This window comes from Narcine bancroftii, chromosome 13 (assembly GCF_036971445.1).
Source record: "Narcine bancroftii isolate sNarBan1 chromosome 13, sNarBan1.hap1, whole genome shotgun sequence".
Lineage (NCBI taxonomy): Eukaryota > Metazoa > Chordata > Chondrichthyes > Torpediniformes > Narcinidae > Narcine > Narcine bancroftii.
The window spans coordinates 27,162,497-27,184,668 of NC_091481.1; the positions used below are offsets into that span (position 1 = coordinate 27,162,497).

General features: G+C 37.9%; 1 protein-coding gene across 4 annotated transcripts in view; it reads right to left on the reverse strand.

Annotated features, from left to right (window-relative positions):
* Window positions 1–22,172, reverse strand: part of alg10 (ALG10 alpha-1,2-mannosyltransferase) — a 40,513-nt gene that overhangs the window by 7,198 nt on the left and 11,143 nt on the right. The window contains exons 3-4 of one of the 4 annotated variants that reach the window (XM_069909509.1): window positions 3,063–3,145; window positions 987–1,065 (exon numbers count right to left, since the gene is read on the reverse strand). The exons of 1 other annotated variant lie outside the window; for it this stretch is intronic. In XM_069909509.1, the coding sequence (XP_069765610.1) occupies window positions 1,050–1,065; window positions 3,063–3,145 (99 nt within the window). In that variant the 3' untranslated portion in view covers window positions 987–1,049. Of the gene's footprint in view, window positions 1–986; window positions 1,066–3,062; window positions 3,146–22,172 lie in introns of those variants that run through there. 2 more of the 4 variants (XM_069909508.1, XM_069909511.1) reach the window with 2 other exon arrangements.

Here is a 22,172-nt window from a genome sequence, read left to right on the forward strand (position 1 = left end):
TTTACGAGCCCCATTCCCTTTCTTCTAATTTCCTATGTACCCCTACAATGTATTATTTCTAACACTTCACTTTAGAGTGCTTTAGACATCAACCTACATTAAAGGATAATTTGCAATAGCTATGTAAATTACTGGCAAATCTTCAGGGAATGTGGTCACGGAGAGAACAGGAAAACTGTACAGACAGCACCTAAGGTCAGGATTTGAGCCAGAGCAATGGCAATTGCATCAACTTCTACTGCCACTCCAGACCTTTGTATTCATTTCTGAATCTGACAGTAATCAACTGAGAACAGAACTCAGGCATATCCCAATAGATCTGGCCCAATAATACCAACTATTTCATAAACAACATGCTTAAAAGCCCTGTGACTGAAGACAAATGTTTAAATAATTTAAATTTACCTGCAATATTGTTATCCTTTTTAATAGCTACAGAATGTAAGCACAAGTTTCAAAAAGATAAGGTGAACATGAAGACCAGGGCAGGCTTCAATCAGCATTGACATCAAGTAGCATACTAAAGGCCCCACCTTTGGCATACCCTCATTCATTATCAAATATTTTTTCAACAGTGTCTCATAGAGAAAGTAAAAACAATTTTAAAAAGTTGAAAGGAAGAAAATTTAAAGTGAAGGGCTACAATTATAAAAAAAGCTTTTATTACAGATCAACAGTGCCTCCTGGTGGGGAAAATCAGGAACCCAACAATTCTTATTTTGCGAAATGATGCAACAAATAATTTCAAGATCATTTTATTGTCATGTAATACAACAGAAAATGTGATATCACATGAAATTGCCTTTAGTCCACCATAAGTCAGACAAAGATTCGCTGTCAGCAAAAATTGCCCAGTGTCCCTTACAGTCAAAGAAAGAGAAGCAAAAGAGAATCTTCCCAGAGTCACTGAAATGTCTATGGCTTCGCCTCCAGTGCTCCTGCAGCCTCCACAGCCACACAACCTTCATTCCAAACCTGAGCTCCAGATGCACACCTCTAACATGATCATGAAATCCTGTTGTGTTTGGAAAGTATCAGATTTGGTGGGTTCACAGAGAGACAAGCCTAGACACAAGTGTTGCACCAAAGGTAACCGAGACAAACAGAGGAAGACATCAAATGATAATTAATCTACTAAATAACTATATAGGATTTCTGGCCAGCTGCAATATGGTGTACATGCAATTATCAGGCACTTTTGTCTACGCTCTATCATTTTCACTTGTTACCTTTATTTTCAACTGGTGTTATATATTTAGCAGCTTTTAAAAAAAACTCGTTTGCCCAAAATGACTACAAGAAATAGAAAAGAAAGCAGCAACAACTGCTAGCTGTACAATAGAGGCTATTTCTACCCTACTGGATTGACACACTACTGACTGCTTGTTAGAAGTCAAAAATTGATCAAATTCAGTAATTAGTAGAGGAGCACAGTCAGCGTTTGTCAGCTCTGGAGCATGCTTCTGAATATCCAAGCCAAAGCATTACTGAATTAGAAGATGCCTGCTCCAGCTTACACAAAAGTAACTCAAAGTTAACGTCCATCTGGGGAGCCAGAGCAGGTGGCAGAATCTACTGAAGAAGGGCAACTTACAAAATTCTTCTGATTTATTATGTGAGGTTTTCAGAAAGTAGACACGCCCATCCCCACCAGAGATCGATAGAGTTCACCGCTCTTCAGTACTTAAACCGGCTCTGGGACAAACACCATGCTCAATCCTCATTTGTTTACATTACTATTAGATAAAGGACACTCTGATCCGAGAGGCTCAGTGAAGAGGGAAACTGGAATATCGCGGTCAACCAATTCGAGAGGTGGAAGATTATATTCCCAAAGTTATGAATCGACGAGTTGAGTACAGGAAAGTCACGTTGGAATTATACAACAAAGGATTTAAGCCTGCCCTGTTGTATCCTGCCTGACTCTGTATCACACTCTCAAGCAGACACAAGAAGTGGTTGCGTTCAGTTGTTAAGGCCCAGAATTATATAGATTGTCTCCCTTCTACATGTCACCCATCGTAAATATCTGCTTGGTGACTGGGGCTATTTGACTTATTATTTTGAAGTTTTATAGCTTTTGTCATACAGGTGAGGACCATTTGTTCCTCTCAGTTCTGGTAACACTATGGGATAATATACTCATTTGGGCTATTGTTTTGTGAGGTTTGTTTTGCTTTAAATTCGAGGACATTCATTCTTTGTGGGAAGAACATTGGGAAAAGTTTATATTTAGTTTTTTTTAGTAGCAGTTTATATTTCTACTTGGCAATATACTTTTTAGAATTGAATAAGAAATTATAAAAGTAGGTTTTTTTTAATATAATGATTGTATTACTATCCAAGTTATATGTTACTTTTGGAGTGTAGTTTTGTTTTGATAACAATATTGGAGTCAAGATATTACATAGGATGGAAGGTTTATTTTGGTGTGAGAAATGTTTAATTTGATGATCTTGCTGCTGGGGTACTTGGCAGCTGTCTGGTTTTTGAGTGGGGAGTGGGTCTTTTCAAGGTTGTTATTGTGTTAGGAGACTACATTAGCTTTGTCCTTGTGTTGCTTTTATTTTAATACCTGCTGTATGCTCTTTTCATGTTTCAAGGCTGATACCTGGAGTTTTGTTAGCATGTGTGTTTTTCAACTCACTTCTCTAACCATCAACAATGGATAACTTTTTACATTTTGTTAGTTGGAATGTTAAAGGTTTGAACCATCCTGTTAAGAGAACGAATTCTTTTTTTCTCATCCTAAACAACTTAAAACAGGAATTGCTTTTGTTTAAAAAAAAGAAACACATTCATAGCTCTGAAAGTTCGTGTCTCATGGCATGGTGGAGGGGGCAGCATTTTCACTCCATTTTCAGGCAAAAGCCGGAGAGTGGGGACCTCGATTTTTATTAACCAAAATATTCCTTTTGTTCATCACAATGTAATATCATATATTAACATTTGCTATATTATTGTTTCAGGGAAATTGTATAATAAATTGGTGGTTCTTGCTAACATTTATGACACTAATGTGGATGATACATAGTTTTTTGAACATTTTCTTTCTTCCTTACCTGATCTGGACTCTTACTCTCTTGTGCTTGCTAGAGATTTCAATTGTTGATTCGATCCTGTGCTGGATCAGTATTCTCCCAACCTGCAATAGTAAGTCTGCCTCACTTATTCAATCCTTCCAATTAGATTGTGGTATTTCTGACATGGTGTTTTCTTTATCAAAATAGGGGAGAGTATTCTTTCTTTTCACATGTTCATCATACTTTTTCTAAGATTCATTATTTTCTTATTAATAATCAATACCACTGACTCACTCTTAACGGTTATACTGATATCTGATCATACCCCTATTGCACTATGACCGTTCCTGACCTTCCTAAAATAAACAAACACTGGCATTCAACTTTACTGTCGGATAGTGAGCAGATAATCTTTTTATTTAATACTATTATAAGCCCAGAGGACTTGTTGAATCAACAAAAACCAGAAGCAACCAAAATTCACCAATATTATTATCAATATAAAACAGTAAAGGGTAACTAGAGTTAGCATAGGTTCCTTGGAAGATGAGAGAGGGAGATTGATATTGAGTAATGAGGAAATGGTAGAGGCTTTGAACAAATATTGTGTCAGTCTTCACGGTGGAAGACACATTCAGCATGCCAAAGAGTAGTGATAAGGATGCAAAGGGAGGTGAGGTCCTCAATAAAATAATTGTTAAAAAAAATCATGATGAGCAAACTAATGGGACTGAAAGTGGACAAATCCCCAGACCTGATGGGATGCATCCCAGGGTACTGAGGGAAATCGCAAGAGTTATAGTCAATGTGTTGGCAGTCTCTGGATTCTGGGCAGGTCATGGCAGATTGGAAGACAGCAAATGTCACACAACTTTTTAAAAAAGGGATGTAGGCAGAAGACGGGTCACCATCAGCCAGTTAGCTTAACATCTGTAGTCGGGAAAATGCTTGAAGCTGTCATTAAGGATGAAATGGCGAGACATTTAGAACGAAATGGTTCCATCCTGAAAGTGGCCTTTCTTTGGATGTGGAGAAAGTGTTTGACCATGCAGAGTGGAGGTATTTATTTGCGATTTTAGAACAATTTAATTTTGGTTCAAGTATTATTGCATGGATAAGATTACTAGATTTGTGCCCTACTGCTTCAATTCTCACTAACTTTCAGCAGTCACAAACCTTTAATCGCCAACAGGAAACCTGACAAGGGTGCCCTCAATGTCCATTACTTTTTCATTTGGCTATAGAGCAATTAGCAATTCGAAGCTGTGAGGACATCTTAGGGATTTAAAGGAAGGAAGTGCAACAGTTTCCCTTTAAGCAGATGTTCTTTTGCTTTTCATATCAAGCCCTGAAACCTCCCTACGTTCTATGTTGTCGTTACTTACTCAATTTAGTCAGTTTTCAGGGTACAAACAAAATTTGCATAACAACAAACTATTCCCTGTGAATATAATTGTATAGTAACTTTCCTTTTTATGACTGTGAATGATCCATTTACTTATTTAGGTATTACCATTACAAGAAAACGTGCGTATTTTTAAAGAAAATGTCCTTACCCTGTTAAAACACATGAAACAGAGTTTAATGTATTGGTCACCCTTGTCCACATCTTTGGTGGGCTGCATTTACGCTATCAAAATGAATACTTTGCCTAAATTTTTATATTTTCTTCAGACTATACACACACATATGCGTGCACGCACGCACGCACACATATATATACACATATACACACATATATATACATATACACACATATATATACGTATATATGTATATATACATAAACACACACATATATATACATGTATACGTATACATGTACACACACAAACATACATATACATATATATACACATATATAATATACACATATATATATATAAATATACACATATATATGAATATACATATATATACATATAAATATATACATATAAATATATACATATAAATATATACATATAAATATATACATATAAATATATACATATAAATATATACATATAAATATATACATATAAATATATACATATAAATATATACATATACATATATACATATACATATATACATATACATATATACATATACATATATACATATATACATATACATATATACATATACATATAAATATATACATATAAATATATACATATAAATATATATATATAAATATATATATACATATATATATAAATAAATAAATAGATTTAAATATATATATATATGTGTATATGTATATATATAAATATATATAAGTAAATATATATATATATATATATATATGTGTATATAAATAAATAAATATATATATGTATATATGTATATATAAAAGAGGAAATGACCTCGATTAAGTTCACCTTCAGAAATCTAAATGAAATGGAGATATGGCACTGCCTAATTTCTGATTTTATTACTGGGCATCTAATATATGCAACCTTAAATCTTGGATACACTTTTGTAAATGACTGTCCATGGTGGGTAGCATTCAAGTTGTGTAGTTAAAAATCTCTCCATTCCAGCTTTTCTTGTATCCTCAGTTCATTTGTCCTTAGACAAATCTATTGACAATCTGGTTGTTAGGCATATTGACAATCTGGTTGTTAGGCACACTGTAAGGATATGGGTCCAGCTCAGAAAACACTTTGGATTTTATGGTTTTTCCTTTTTCAAGCCCTATTCTATCCAATCATTTCTTCCAACCTCCCTTGCACGATTCTGCTTTTCAAGAATAGTATAGACTGGGTATTAAGCGCTTTAAAGATTTTTACATTGATCATTGCTTTACATCAGGGGTGTCAAACTCAAATTCACGGAGGGCCAAAATTAAAAACTTGGACTAAGTCGAGGGCCGAACTAAATATTTATTGAACATTTTCAACAACATCTGCATGTTTTCTCTTCTTTCAACATATGTAATGTTAAACTTTTTCTTATTAAAATAAATGTTTAATAATAGTTTTGGATAAACTCTTTCCAGAAGCATTAACAAATGAGAAATAAAATATTCAATAAATAATATTTCTCTATAGAGGATTTGTCAAATGTTGCTAGTGTGCTGTCGAATAGTAAAATCTGAGGGCTATTGAGAATGTGGGAGAATAACATGATTCCTGAAACAATCAAATGGGTGACTGATTGTGGGCATGAACTCTAGCAGGGTTATTTGCCATGCCCTTTTTCCATTGGTACAGATATCCTTTGATTTACACACTTTTCAAGTTTTATGCCTAATGAGCTTGTATCCAGGTGCAGGACCATTTTTAACCAGGAATATATTTATCACTGTGACATGAAACTATTGGAAGATCGTTTTATCCTGAGATTAAAGTTCATAATACTGACTCAGGGCTGTGTGCGGGAGGGCGGGGTTTGCGGACGATAGGGTTGGACAACCACAGTGCGGGGGCATTGGCTCTCGCTGTAGGGCGGCATCTCGGCAGATCAGCGGCCCCGTCACCGTGAGTCGCGGTTCGGCCTATGGCAGGGAGGGGGAGTGGGCAACGGTCCTGGTGAGGTCAGGCCCGAGGCCTCCGGTTCCGGGCGCTGGGAAGCGGCCTTAGCTTCCCCTGACACCGGCCAGGCCCCAAAATCAGAGTCCACGGTGAGACCCTGCAACATAAACAGATGAGGTGGGGGCGATTAGCGGGCTGATGCCAATACATTCTGGGATTTATAGTATTAGCTGTGCATGCGCTATACTGGCGCGGCGGCCAGCGGGCCACCTCTAATACATTTTTGAAATGATTGCGGGCCAGAGTTTGACATGTGTGCTTTACATCATTTGAACAACTTTCTGAAAACTTCAATCTACCCAAAACCCTTTTTGTTTTAAAAAAAAAATCAGACATTTTCTCCACTCTCAGATATCTAACTTTTCTGGTGAACCTGATACAAACATTATCGACATATATATTTTAAAAATTTACAACCCACTTTAAAAGGCTTATGATCAGATGGCAGGTTTAAGATCTGCCTCTCGTTAAAATTATTTCTGCGTGGATTTAAGCCTTTGATTCTCAGATGGTTTGGAATTTAATCCTTAAATTGGTTAATTCCACACCCCTTTGCGCCAGTCATTGTTCGTTGCAATTTAAAGTTGTGCATAGGACTCATATGTCCAAAGCTAAATCATCTCAAATCTATCCAGATGCAAATTCTTGTTGTGATAAACACAAAAGAAATGAGGCCTCTCTATGTTTTGGATGCACCCTAGCCTTGCAAAATACTGGAGGAATGTTTTCCAAACCCTATCCTTAATCCTTAATTTAAACCTTCAATCCAACCCTCTGGTTGCCCTCTTTGGTATCACTGGAGTGGATGACGTCTGATTGACCACAATTAAATCGGTCTTTTGCCTCTCTTTTGGCCAGATGTGCAATATTACCAAGATGAAGAGATGCTGCCCCGCCCATACATGCTCACTGGTTGAGGAATATTATGTCCTGTTTAAATCTTTAAAAAATTTGTTATTCTGTTAGTATCTTAGACACAGGGTTTCAAAACCTATGGGGGCCTTTTCTGAACTACTTTAATAAAACTCTAGTTTTATTATAAAACCAGTCTTCCAACACTTTATTTTACTCCAGGCATAAAGCATATTTTAATTCCAGAACTTTGACTTGGTAATGGGGTCAAGAGATGAAAGAGAAAATGAAAATATATTCAGGATAAACTTTTAAGATGTTTTGTTACTTTATATAGATGTACTCTATAAATTAGGTAACTCTTCTGTAAATTTTATATCTGTTGTGTATTTTACAAATTTCCTGTATATACCTGCTTATGTAAAATTTTATAATTTTTTTTTTAAAAGTAAATAATTATGTAGACATTCACATCGGATCCAGGTTAGACTCTGATACCAGTGGCTGTCAATCTTCTACAAGGTAAGAGACAAAAACTATAACAGTGCAACCACACCCATCTGGCACAAGGTAGCCTGATACCACTGGCTGCTTACCCTACCACCCTCTCCTGCATGTGTACGTACTTCAGACAGGGACTTCCAAACACACCCGATTCCCTGTACCAATGATGGTGCTGATCTACTGCAGGACTACGGCTCAACTCAGTGTAATGCACACCTTACCCATGACTCTTCCAGCTGTGGAGAGGGGGAGAGAGAGAGAGAAATGTGGTATGAAAAGATTTTTTTTATAGTGTTCTGAGCTGGGCATCTCCCCAATGATATCGTTTAAATGACATTAAATCATTTAAATAAGCCAAAGGTAAGGTGTGCACAAATGGGTGGTTGGAGTCCAACCTTGATTGGCAGGTGATGTAACTTCCAAATAAGTTTCAGAAGGAAGGTCACATGTTCCCCTACAATCCATATAGCGCCCTCTTGCATCCCAGTTCCAATACCTGGTATCTCCTCAGCCATTCTAAACCAGTATGCAGCCTGGTGAGTCTTTTGGCCAGTCACCAACAGCCCCCCTCCTGTGTATTCAAGATTCATCTTCTTGTCATTCAATAAAGACAGTGCAAAACTTCATGGATTTTGTTTTCATTTGCTGTAAGACAGAATTCACCATTGGCAGAAATTACCTGAAGCACCTGTTACAGAGAAACCCCTCGAATCAGTCACCCAGCATCCGCAGCCTTGTGTGAATCCATTGTCCGCAGTCGCCAGTAGTCCACAATCTGTGTGGGTCCTCACCTTGAATCACCAACAATCTGCCGCCTGTTGTGAATCCATTGTCCGCAGTCGCCAGTAGTCCACAATCTGCGTGGGTCCTCACCTTGAATCACCAACAATCCACCGCCTGTTGTGTTTCTTCAGCCAGAGTCCTTCACTGGTCATGAGCACTGGCTTGCGTGCCATCCCTTCTGCTTCTTTTCAAACGAGCATTGGTCAACCAGTTTAGTGCTTTGTGCCAGTCCTCTGCTTCCCTGGAGTCTGCAACCCTTTGTGGCTGCTACTGATCATCGGCTCCACCAGCTTGGCCCAGACCCCATAGTCATGGGATTTTAAAATAAACCACCGTCAGCTCCTTTAACAGACCGTTTAAAGCCTGTACAGAGCCAACAGCAGCTGGACCCCATCGGGTAAGCACCGATACTTCAGTGTCCACTCTCTAATAGCACTGCTATTACAGTATCTCCAGCAGTACTGCCATTTTCCCCACAATCCCCTGAATATTTCCATAATGTATTGAAATAATGGTGTCATGAAAAATAAAATTTATTTGGCTGGATTATGCTATACCTGGCCATTGTCTGAAGTTTTAACTTGCCTGAATTTGCCCAAACGGCATGTCAAGGGGTGATCTTAATAACTATTCCTTCCCCAGTTTTGAAATGAGCAAAAAAGATAGACCAAGATCACAACAGCTAATGAACCTTGGGTAGCATATTGTTGAAACTTTATTCTGTAATTCCAGTCAAGAGCCAAGGTTTGATATAAAGCATCACTTCCTGCCAAAGCTGGAAACCATTATGTTATCTTTAATGAAGCAGCTTTTGGGCTTGGGATAGTACTCCAAAGAATTTCTGCAGTGATGACCAAGGACCAGGATGATCTACAACAATTACAACCATCTTCCTTTATGCAGGATGCAACTTTGCCCTCAGTGCCCATGATATCATACTTCATGTCTTGCTGTCAATATCAATTATATTTACTTCTCCTCTGGAGTTTAGTTCTCTGTTCCACTCTGGACCACAGTAGCTTTGAGGTCATGGCCAAACTCCAACTGGGCATTAGTTTGCAAGATGGGAGTGCTGCTTTGTGAATGACTGAAAATAGGCTGATGGGACACATTAAATCAGATTGTACTTTTCCTGCTTTTTTTCTTTTTTTGTAGTGTTGTAACTGCATTTTTGTTATGCATTTTTTTTGCCCAGATCTTGCTCAGCCATGTCCACTAAATGCATCCGTTGCCTGAATTCCCCACCTCCCTGTAATAATTTGCCTTGAATTCTCAAGACCAAGAATTTACTGGATTTTCAGCAGAAAGACCTTGCTCAGCAACAACACCTCAAGAGATATGGTTCAGAGTTCACATCACTGTTAGATCAACCCCACCCAGAGAATCTGAGCAGATGTCAACACCAACTATCAAAGCTCTTCATCTTCTGAATCTTCTTTGGCTTGGCTTCGCGGACGAAGATTTATGGAGGGGGTAAAAGTCCACATCAGCTGCAGGCTCGTTTGAGGCTGACAAGTCCGATGCGGGACAGGCAGACACGGTTGCAGCGGTTGCAGGGGAAAATTGGTGGGTTGGGGTTGGATGTTGGGTTTTTCCTCCTTTGCCTTTTGTCAGTGAGGTGGGCTCTGCGGTCTTCTTCAAAGGAGGTTGCTGCCCGCCGAACTGTGAGGCGCCAAGATGCACGGTTTGAGGCGATATCAGCCCACTGGCGGTGGTCAATGTGGCAGGCACCAAGAGATTTCTTTAGGCAGTCCTTGTACCTTTTCTTTGGTGCACCTCTGTCACAGTGGCCAGTGGAGAGCTCGCCATATAACACGATCTTGGGAAGGCGATGGTCCTCCATTCTGGAGACGTGACCCACCCAGCGCAGCTGGATCTTCAGCAGCATGGACTCGATGCTGTCGACCTCTGCCATCTCGAGTACTTCAACATTAGGGATGAAAGCGCTCCAATGGATGTTGAGGATGGAGCGGAGACAACGCTGGTGGAAGCGTTCTAGGAGCCGTAGGTGATGCCGGTAGAGGACCCATGATTCGGAGCCGAACAGGAGTGTGGGTATGACAACGGCTCTGTATACGTTTATCTTTGTGAGGTTTTTCAGTTGGTTGTTTTTCCAGACTCTTTTGTGTAGTCTTCCAAAGGCGCTATTTGCCTTGGCGAGTCTGTTGTCTATCTCATTGTCGATCCTTGCATCTGATGAAATGGTGCAGCCGAGATAGGTAAACTGGTTGACCGTTTTGAGTTTTGTGTGCCTGATGGAGATGTGGGGGGGCTGGTAGTCATGGTGGGGAGCTGGCTGATGGAGGACCTCAGTTTTCTTCAGGCTGACTTCCAGGCCAAACATTTTGGCAGTTTCCGCAAAGCAGGACGTCAAGCGCTGAAGAACTGGCTCTGAATGGGCAACTAAAGCGGCATCATCTGCAAAGAGTAGTTCACGGACAAGTTTCTCTTGTGTCTGCAAAGAGTAGTTCACGGACAAGTTTCTCTTGTATCTTAATTAGTATCAATAAAACATAAATTTAGCTTTCCCCACAGCAGAAAAAAAACATGAACATGCAGATCCAATATTTCATGCAGGTTCAAAAGCAAACTCCCCAGCATAATCGCTGAGGAATTTAAGCAAATTCATGTTCTACCACTGGACTAACATAGGCAACTGGAGAAACTTTGGGGCTTCTGTGTGCAAGGGGCAAAATCCTAAATTCACTTGGTTAAATGTAGTGCAAATGTCAGCAATTTGATGCCGAACCACTCAATAGCAAGCTTCAGCTTTGTTTCTGACCCCAATGCAGACGCAAGATCACTGAAAAATGTTAGTGTGCAAGTTGGTACGAGTTAATGCTAAGTGGCAATGGAAAAACACTTTACCATCAAATAAATAGCTCAAATACAGTTACCATGATTTACAACTATTGTTTCCAACCAGTGAGTCATGGCCCACTGTTGGGCCACAGTATGTTTGCTTGTGAGCCACAGAGACTTCCTAGCCCACCTGAGGTCAGGGTGAGTCTGAGATTAGGTCTCAGACCTCCTGGATGACCTTTGGTGGAGAGGCCTACCCTGTGGATATTTTTGATCAAATGAACTTCAGGCTGCAAGGCAAGAGCACAACTATCATTCAGGTTTATGCTCTCAATGCATTTATACAAAAGCTGGAAAACTGTAAACACAAAGTTGAGGAAGAGAACTTTGCCGTGTTTGAATCTCTCAGCAGTAGCCATCAATGGAATGGAAGCTCCAAAGGCAGCTGCCTCTGAGTAAAATTCCTGCACTACTTCCCAGAAATCAGCCGAGGACAGGCATTGGTGAGCAACCCCTTTCTTGTTAAGTTCAACAAAGTCCCCACTGATCTGTAAAATGAAACTCATCGACCTTCCAAACGATTCTGGGTCCAGAGATGTGTTGGAGATTTTGTTCGTTTGAGTTTTAGCCAAAAATGGCAGAGGTTACTCCGACGTTGCGAAGGATTGCTTTCAGAAGATCCTGCCCTTAACTTTGGGAATCAGGTTTTTCTGTTCCTGCAATTGAAGATCCCAAACCACATTGAAGATCCCAAACCACATTGATGAATCAGATCTCAGGTGCACAACAGAACCAAGGATGTGGAAACTGGTGATGAAACTTCACTGGCTTGAGCTTTGATTGGGAGTTTTTATGTTCAGTGTATCCTGAGAGATTTTTTGTTCTTTAAAAATATTAAATAAATTACTTTAAATTACATAAAGATATGTTTCTTGCAGAGCTGCCTTTGACTTGAAAATATTCCTGTCATTGCCACTAGTGAGTCATGACATGTTAGGCCAAAGAATGAAAAAGTTTGAGAACCACTAATTTGTAATGTTAGTAGGTATATGGTAATATAGTCCCAGTAGGCTTAATGCAAATATGCCTTGGCTATAAAAAAAAATTAGTATGAAACTAACAATGGGCTCACATCATATATCTGAACAATTAAACAGGTGCTGTTTCATACATTAAATTATAGAACAACTTTGAAGGTTTGTTATCTTCCAGAAATAACCAAATAGGACTGCCTGGAAACACTGGTTCTCAAACAACTGAATCAGACAGATACTGAAATGGGGTACTGATTACTATTTTGTCTGTGCATTACAGAAACAAGGCATGCAATGCCAGGGACTTAAGTTGATTTCAGGGTTAGGTGGGGAGGATATGAAAGCAGATGGCATTGGCTTGATCAATACCTGTGATCAAGAGAATGATTTAGAACCATCAGACCCATGAGTGGAAGGAAATCAGCCAGAACAAAGTCAGCAATCAGATATGTTTCTGATGGCCCGAGCAAATGGCTTGAGGGAGCTTAGAGGCTCGATTGAGTCCAAGATCAACAGGATTGTCATGAGTGAGATTCATATTTTGAAGGGGAGATGTGGTGGGATGTTGTACTGGTCCCACAACACTGAAGAACAACATTGTATGTGCACCACAGTATAAAAGTTTATTTTCTTCTATTGGAGAGCTCCCATTTTTCATCCTTGTGCCCATTCTCCTATCATTTCTCAGCTTTTTTCTCTATCCTCCTTTCCCTTTCTCCTATCTTTTTATTCAGGCATCTGCCTGTTTTCTTATTCCAGATGAAGAGCCCAGATAAAACATTGGTTACTCCTTAATTCCTATGGATGCTGTGTGACCTATTATGCATCTCCAGCCTATTTGTGTCAATTTAATTGAACCACATAATTAATGTACTTTGCCTTTTCTAGTAACGTTCTGCCATCTTCTGGCTATAAGCAGGATTATGTCTCAACTAAAGCTCTTTTAGAAATAAAATATTCCATCTCCATTTGGAATAGTCTTTCAAAAATTGTATCTCAATTTTTAAAATTTTTTTGCTTTATACATTTTTATTTACAAAGACCATCTTCAATAAGGATTGTAATGTTGTTATAATGAAAATGGCTGCATTATGTGAGGCACTGCCTCAAGAAGGCAACCAATATCATAAAGGACCCCATTTTCTGGTCCAACCTGCTTTTACTGCTACTTTTGGACAAAAAGTACAGAAGCCCTAAAGACCAGCACTTCTAGGTTCAAGAACAGTTTTTTTCCATCTACCTTCTTGCTCTTGTTACATTAATCCGGGAATGCTCACACATCACCAAAGGATTGCCTCTACTTTGGCTCAGTCCTTTTTTTTTTGCACTAAGGTAACTGAACATTATTCTTTTTGGTATTGAACTATGCATAAAGAATTTAGGTGCAGATGTACATGGTGCTATTCATATGACAAACTAATCATCAATTACTTTTCATCATTGAAACTAGTATTAATAGTAGCATCCTACATGTACCAGTACTGTACAGTTTACAAAGACAGCATTTGGCAATCAGGGAACATTAAAAGATAATGTAAGAATTCACAAATTGCTTTTTCTTAAGGTGAACAATTCATACATTCCAGGCTCTATTGCATCTTATTCCTGAATGTAAGATGGTTGAGATTTTTTAGTTTGTTAACTAAAAACCATTTATAAAAAAAGTCTTGAATAGTATCAATAACTTTTTTGATTCATCCAGTTTCATTCTTCTGTTAAAATTTAAGCTTCTTGACAGATAGACCATTTCATTTATACTAGGTTTGTGAAAGCTTCAACATTACTGCATGTGAAAGTAATTGTCCATGTACGATTACGCATATTTCTAAAATCCTTCTTACCTTTGCAATGCAGATGTTTCAAACAATTTGGATGCGTGAGTGGGCAAATATCTATTAGATCTGATGCAACTTGCATAATTATCCAAACAAACTGATAGATCAGAAAATGTTTATGCACAAAGGGATCTGGGTCTTGCAAATAGAAAAAAATGACAGATAAAACAACCAAACAAATAAAAAAACCTAAAGGTATCAATGAAAAAGGGGGAAATCAAATAATTTTTAAAAATTGATTTATTTCAGAATTTTATTCTGAATATCATTTGGACCGCCATCTTAAATTCTTGCTAGCTAAGAATTATAGAGTCAGAAACTGTTTCTAATGGAAAAAAATATTTGAGCAAAGAATGTCTACATAAAACATCTCTGCATTATTATTACTAGTCCAGTCCATTGAGGCCTGCATCTGAGAAACCCAGAGATTGATTTTATTGTGTATTCAGGATTATTAGCACTTGCTGAAAAGATTTAACAAAGTACCGTAGTAGGCCATGCCCCATCTTGGATGTGTCTATTGTTTGACAAATTGAAGGAGGGCTATCCTCCACAAAATATGGCATGATCTATTTTTAAAATTACTCTTCCTGCTAAGGGATCAAAATGTACTTGCAATTGCGATACAAAATCAATATTTGGTCTTGGAAGATGATAGTGAAAATTGGCAATTCACTGACTACACATATGACTGGACTTACCTTTGCTCTTCCCTGTTTCCCCCATCAAATACACTGATGCTCCACAATTTTAAATTTATAATCAAACAAGTCACTTGTAATTAAAGTGTACATTCCAGATTTTGGGAATTGCCACATACACCTGCCTTCTGAAGAGCGTTTTTGATGTGTCATACAGGTGTTTGGGGATTTTTTTTCATTATGATGAGAATTCTTCTGTCATTAGTGGAGATCTTCCTTGGAATATCAGCCCCCTTTGTGATTACTGAGCAGACAAGTATGCTCTTTCTTCTTAATGATTTTCCAAATTGTTAATTTTGGTAATCGTAAGGTTTGGGCGAAGTCTCTTGCTGTTTTATTGTTTTTTTCAGCTTCATATGGCTTCTTTGACTTTCATTGTTACAACTCTGGTCCTCAAGGTGAAAAATGGCAACTACAGGCTCCAAAGGAGATCAACAGCTTAGAAGCAACCCTAGTTCTCTTATACCTGAACCAATGAAGCAACATACCTGAGTACTCACATACACCAGTGAATCAAACATTATGGTGCCCTTAAATGAGGGGACTATGTATTAAAAAGTGCTGTAATTTCTACACAATCAAACCAAAATATATACAAATAACCTTGAATAAAATCTGGAACGTGCACTTTAATTACATGTGAATTGTTTGTATACAAATTTTAAAAACTGGAGGAGAGGGGCAAGGAAAAGGTATTTTAGTCCCAAACATTTTGGAGGGCAATTGTGGTAATGAGGGGGCATGGCAAGATGACGTGGAGGGAAGACGTACAGTTCCACCTTTCCCCAGTTAGACTTATAAATACCCGATTTAAAAACCTGTAAAAGTGGTTAAAAATAGTATTTACAGACTTTGGAATAGTGGAGGATTGAAATGGCTACAAACGTGAAGAAATCAAAAACTCAGTTACAAAAGAAATTACCCTGTAAAAGTGTTGAAGAATTGAGGCCTACCTACCAAGTTGAAGCCACAGAGTCGTCGACTGGAGTTCCCAAGCCTCAAAGGACCCCTGCTCGTCTGCAAGATGGCACCGGTTCTGTGATGAGCTCGGCCGGCCCTGACTCGCATCCCTGTGAGCCCGGGCGGATCAGCTAAGCGAGGGACAGATGCGTGAGCCCACAGTAATGCCTGGTGGTCTCGGGGCATGCAATGTAGCATCGGAAGATGCACCTGCGCGATTGGTGACTCTTCCGGGCATGCGCGGTGCGTTGCGAGTTTCAGAATTAGAGGTGTGGGCTGTGAGGGAACACGAAAGACGGTGGGCTGACGAGGTCGGCATGCTGTTGATGGGTATCCAGACCCGCAGCTGAGGAAACATAGTGTCAGAAGAGGAAAAGAGCCCAGCACTATTGGAATCAACATAGGAAGAATATATGGGGACTGGGACCAGAGAAGGTAGGCCTCAAGGGGTAGTGATGGAACCTGGATCGGACTCTGTGTTTACAATATTGGGAGGGATTGCTCATCAAATGGAAAACATGTCAATGCAGACGTCTACTCAGATAAATCAAGGATTTATGGAAGTGAAAGTTAAAATGAACAATATGTGTGAAGAGATTACATCTATGAAGATATGACTGTAGTTAAAATTGATGTTAATAGATGTATAAAAACAGTGGACACTGTACAGGATATTTTTTTTTAAATTGAAGCTTTTTTTGAATGCAAGAACCAAGTGGATTGTAATAGAGAAAAAATGGAAAAATTGGAGGATTCTTTCATGGATTGGGGGATTCAGAAGAAGGAATTACTGAAGAAAATTGACTCATCAGAGAATCAAAATGTAAAAATAGGTCTTCCAGAAGATACGGAAGGTTCAGGTCCGGTAAAGTTTTTTTTAAAAATGGATTCCTGAGGTATTGGGCAATGAATTTTTTCCGGATGGTCAGGAGCTAGATTGGGCACATAGAACATTGAGGAAAAAACTGTTTCCAGGTCAACTGCGAGCAGTTTTGATTCATTGTTTGAAATATCAGGATAGAAAAATTATATTACGAGTTGCGGTCCAGAGGGCGCGGCAAAATCAGACTCCAATGATGGTTCAAAATAAGTGTTTTTCTATGCTGACCTGAGTCAAGAAATTATTAGAAGATGCCAAGAATTTAATTCAGCTAAAGTAGTATTGTGGCGAAAGGGTTATAAATGAGCTTTTTTTTTTACCTGGCTGTATTGAAAGTTTTTTTATGGGAATTTTCAAACTCAAATTTTTGAAAGTGATCATGATGCATTAATTTTTGCTAATTCGTTGCCAGATTTGTGAGGAAGTGGATGGTCGCCATTATCGTCGTCTAAATGGAGGGTAAATGGAAATGGTTAGAATGGGAAACACGGGAAGAAAGTTGAATTGACGCAGTCTTCTGGATATTGAGGACCCGGAACAATTATTGGGATTGGAATCATTGGGTTGAATATATTTGATTAAGTACTTTGTGAAAGTCAGACTTGGGTGGGGGGGGGGGGGGTGGATGACACTGAGACCTTGTAGTCATCTGCCACTAATGGGTTTTACCACACCCAGATTTTTAGGGAGTTACTACTTTCTAGTAGTTTGTTGGGGGTAGTATATTTTTCTACTTTTTATATAGGGGAGGGTTTAGAATATTAAGGGAATTAGAAAGGGGAGCAATATTTTATAGTAGTGTGAAGTTTATTAATGAAATGTCTCATTTGAACTTTGCAACTTCTAATGTTCAGGGATTGAATATCCCATTCAGCGTAAATGAGTATTGGCTTACATAAATAAAATGAAAGTTGATATTGCTTTTTTGCAAGAGACATTTGACTGAAAAAGAACATTTGAAATTGAAGAGAGAGTGGGTTGGTCATGTGTTTTCTTCTTTTAATTCTAAGGCAAGAGGTGTAGCGATTTTAATTCATAAGAAATTACTGTTTGAATTGGAATCATTTGAAGGAAATGCAGGGAGGGTTCTGGTGGTGAATTGTAAAATTTTTGCTGAATCGTGGACCTTGTTAATATTTACACATCTAATGTAGACGATGAATGGTTCATGTCGGAGGCTTTTTTACTGTTAAATCAGGCCAATGAAAATATTTTGATTGGGGGAGATTTTAAACTGTCTTTTAGATCCTTTATTGGATAGATCTCCAAAAAGTATAAGGAAATCAAATACTGCAATACAAATAGAAGCTCTGATGAAAGATTTAAATTTAGTTGATATTTGGAGAGTAAATCCTACAGAGAAAGACTTTTCATTCATCTAGACATGATTCATTTTCTAGAATAGATTTTTTTTGTATCGGCACATTTACAAGGTAGAGTACTACAGGCTGAATATAAAAATCAGGTTCTAACGGATCATTCGATGTTGTTTTTCTGTGCAAGTCCAGAAGTGGAGCAAAGTGGAGGTTTAATACAATGTTACTGAGGAAGCTAGGGTTTATTACTTTTGTTAAGGAACAGATTGCTTTATTCTTGGCTGAGAATATTAATTCAGTAAGTAGTAAATTTGTATTGTGGGATGCTTTGAAAGCATATTTGCGTGGGCAAATTATTAGTTACACTACGAAAGTTAAAAAACTGTGGCAGAAAGTTTCACCTTGGAGAAACAAATTACTGAGTTGGAAAAGAAATTTCAGAAAGATGTTACAGAAGATTTAAAAAAAGCTGCTTTAATGAAGTTGAAATTTACCAATATGAGCGTTTAATTCTCCAATCTAAGCAACGTTATTATGAACTGGGTGAGAGAGCTCAAAGTATTATCATGACAATTAAAAATGGGACATCGCAAATTATTAATGCTGTTAAAAAGAATTAAAGTTACTTATAAACCTCAGGAAATTAATGATCAATTTTATTCATTTTATCAAAAATTATATACTTGAGGGAAAGCAGGATGTTGGTTCTATTGAATTTTATTTCTCTAAATTAAAATTACCTGTTTTAAGAGAGGAGTAGGTTAAGGAATTGGAAGCTCCATTTACAGATTTTGAGATAAAAGAAGCTATACAGGAGATGCCTAATGGAAAGTCGCCAGGAGATGACGAATTTTCAGCTGAATTTTATAAAGTATTTTATGAAGATTTATCTTCTGTATTTGGAGATGTATTGCAGCAAATAACCGAGGATCAGTTGTTACCGGAATCTTGTTCGAGTGCTATACTTACTGTGATTACAAAGAAAGATAGGGATCTGTTGAAAGTTTCTTCGTATAGGCCCATTTCTTTGTTAAATGTAGTTATAAAATTATAGCAAAAGTGTTAGCGAATAGACTTGCTAAATACTTTCCTCAGTTGATAAATATAGATCAAACAGGTTTTATTAAGAATAGAAATGCATCTGACAGTATCCTTAGATTGATAACATTGGTGAATGTATTTGGACAGCAACCCTACCACCCCAATGTTGGTTGCACTGGATGCGGAAAAAGCTTTTGATAGGGTTGAATGTAATTTTTTATTTAAGGTGTTAAGAGAAGTTTAATTTTGGCCCTTATTTTATTGGTTGGGTTAAGGCTTTATATAAAAATCCAACAGCTAGGGTGGTGAAAAATGGTTAAACTTCTTTATCATTTAAATTAACGCGATCGACCCGGCAAGGTTGTCCATTATCACCAGCCTTGTTTGCATTGGCTATTGCACCGTTAACTCAGACAATACCACAGAATGATAAGATTAAAGGGATGAAAATTGCAGATGATGAATACAAGATTTATTTATTTGTGGATGATGTGTTGGTGTATTTGACAGAATCGGAGCAGTCTTTGAAATATTTGCAAGATTGTTTGTTGAAATTTGGGGAGTTATCTGGATACAAGGAAAACTGGGATAAGAGTGAAATATTGCCAGTTGGGGAAGATTATTCAGTATATAAAAATATTATAAAATTAAAGTGGTCAGATAGAATTAAATATCTAGGAGTAATAGTAAATGCAGATTATCAATCTTTATATAAATTATGTTCCTTTATTAAAAAGGATTCAATTAAATGGAAAGATCTTCCGTTAATGTTAATTGGTCGAGTAAATTGTATTAACATGAATATTTTTTCCTTGAATCCAATATCTATTTCAGTCAATACCATGTTTACTGTCAAAGGGTTTTTTTCAGGATTTGAATAGAGTAGAGCGGGAATTTTTATGGAAGGAAAAATTAGCACGAGTAGCTTTGCACAAACTTGCATGGAAATATGCATTAGGTGGTCTTCATTTACCTCATTTTCAAAATTATTATGAAGCAGCTCAGTTGAAATTTATTAGTAGATTGATGGATATTGACCAAGCCCCGCGTTGGGAAAAGATGGAAATGGCTTGTACACCAGTTTATATTTATGTGGAATATGAACTTATTGCGGGAATGTAATATGCCGATATTAAAACATTTGTTAAAGATATGGGTTAAAAGAAATATGGTTTTAGGATCAAAGGGTAAATTATCAATTCAATTATATCATAATCAGCTTATTCCTTTTTCAATGTTCAATAATCATTTAAAGAGATGGAATTTTAAGGGTATAAAGATAGATCAGGACTGTTTTGAAGGTCAGTTTCTTTCTTTTAATCAATTGAAGGAGAAATTTGATATATCTGTAAATTCTTTATTTGTGTATCATCAACTCAGGTTTGATAAAAGTTAATGATGGTAAAGAGATTAATTTACCCATGTTGACGAAATTTGAATCTTTAATTTTCTCTATACCAAAGAAAGGTTATATTTCAGATATGTATCAATTGTTACAAGTATGGATAAACCAGAATGGGAGAAATCTAGGACTAAATGGGAAAGTTATTTAACATATTATTCCTCAAGAAAATTGGAAAGTTGTGTCATGAAAGTGTAACTAAATTGACGAATGTAAGATATGGAATGGCTAATTATAATTTTTTACATCAGTTATATTTGACTCCAGAGAAACTGAAAAAATATGGGTTTAGTAATTTGGACACTTGTTTTAGATGTGGATTATGTACTGGAACTTTTTTACATGCCGTTTGGTCTTGTGTTAAAGTACAACCATTTTGGGAAGGAATTAGGTTGGCCAAGGCAAATAGCGCCTTTGGAAGACTACCCAAAAGAGTCTGTAAAAACAACCAACTGAAAAACCTCACAAAGATTAGCGTATACAGAGCCGTTGTCAACCCACACTCCTGTTCAGCTCCAAATCATGGGTCCTCTACTGGCATCACCTACGGCTCCTAGAACACTTTCACCAGCGTTGTCTCCACTCCATCCTCAACATTCAATGGAGCGACTTCATCACCAACATCGAAGTACTCGAGATGGCAGAGGCCGACAGCATCAAATCCACGCTGCTGAAGATCCAACTGCGCTGGGTAGGTCACGTCTCCAAAATGGAGGACCATCGCCTTTCCAAGATCGTGTTATATGGCGAGCTCTCCACTGGCCACCGAGACAGAGGTGCACCAAAGAGGTACAAGGACTGCCTAAAGAAATCTCTTGGTGCCTGCCACATTGACCACCGCCAGTGGGCTGATATCGCCTCAAACCGTGCATCTTGGCGCCTCACAGTTTAGCGGGCAGCAACCTCCTTGGAAGAAGACCGCAAAGCCCACCTCAATGACAAAAGACAAAGGAGGAAAAACCCAACACCCAACCCCAACCAACCAATTTTCCCTTGCAACTGCGTCTGCCTGTCCCGCATCGGACTTGTCAGCCACAAACGAGCCTGCAGCTGATGTGGACATTACCCCTCCATAAATTTTTGTCCGCGAAGCCAAGCCAAAGAAAGAAGGTTGGTCTTGGAAAAATTATTCAAAATTAAATTATTACATCGATTTTTTTTGTTCGGCCATATGATCTCTTTGAAGGGATTGGGGTTGGATAAATTTCAGATTGCATTTGTACTTTTAGTATGGTCTGTAGCACGAAAATGTGTAGCTAGTATTTGGAAAGATAATGTGGAGATTAATATAGAACGTTGGCAAAATGAATTGAGAGCTTGTATTACTATGGAAAAAATTACATGTAACTTGCATGATAATTATTCATTTATTAAAATGTGGTCATCTTATTTGGAACGTATGAATGTTGAAATATTGTATTTCAATATCTGTTCAATTTTTATATTTGGCTTCCCTTAAAGGAGCTGGCTGAAGAGGTGGGAGGGTGGGGAGGGATTTGAAAATAAAAAAAATATATA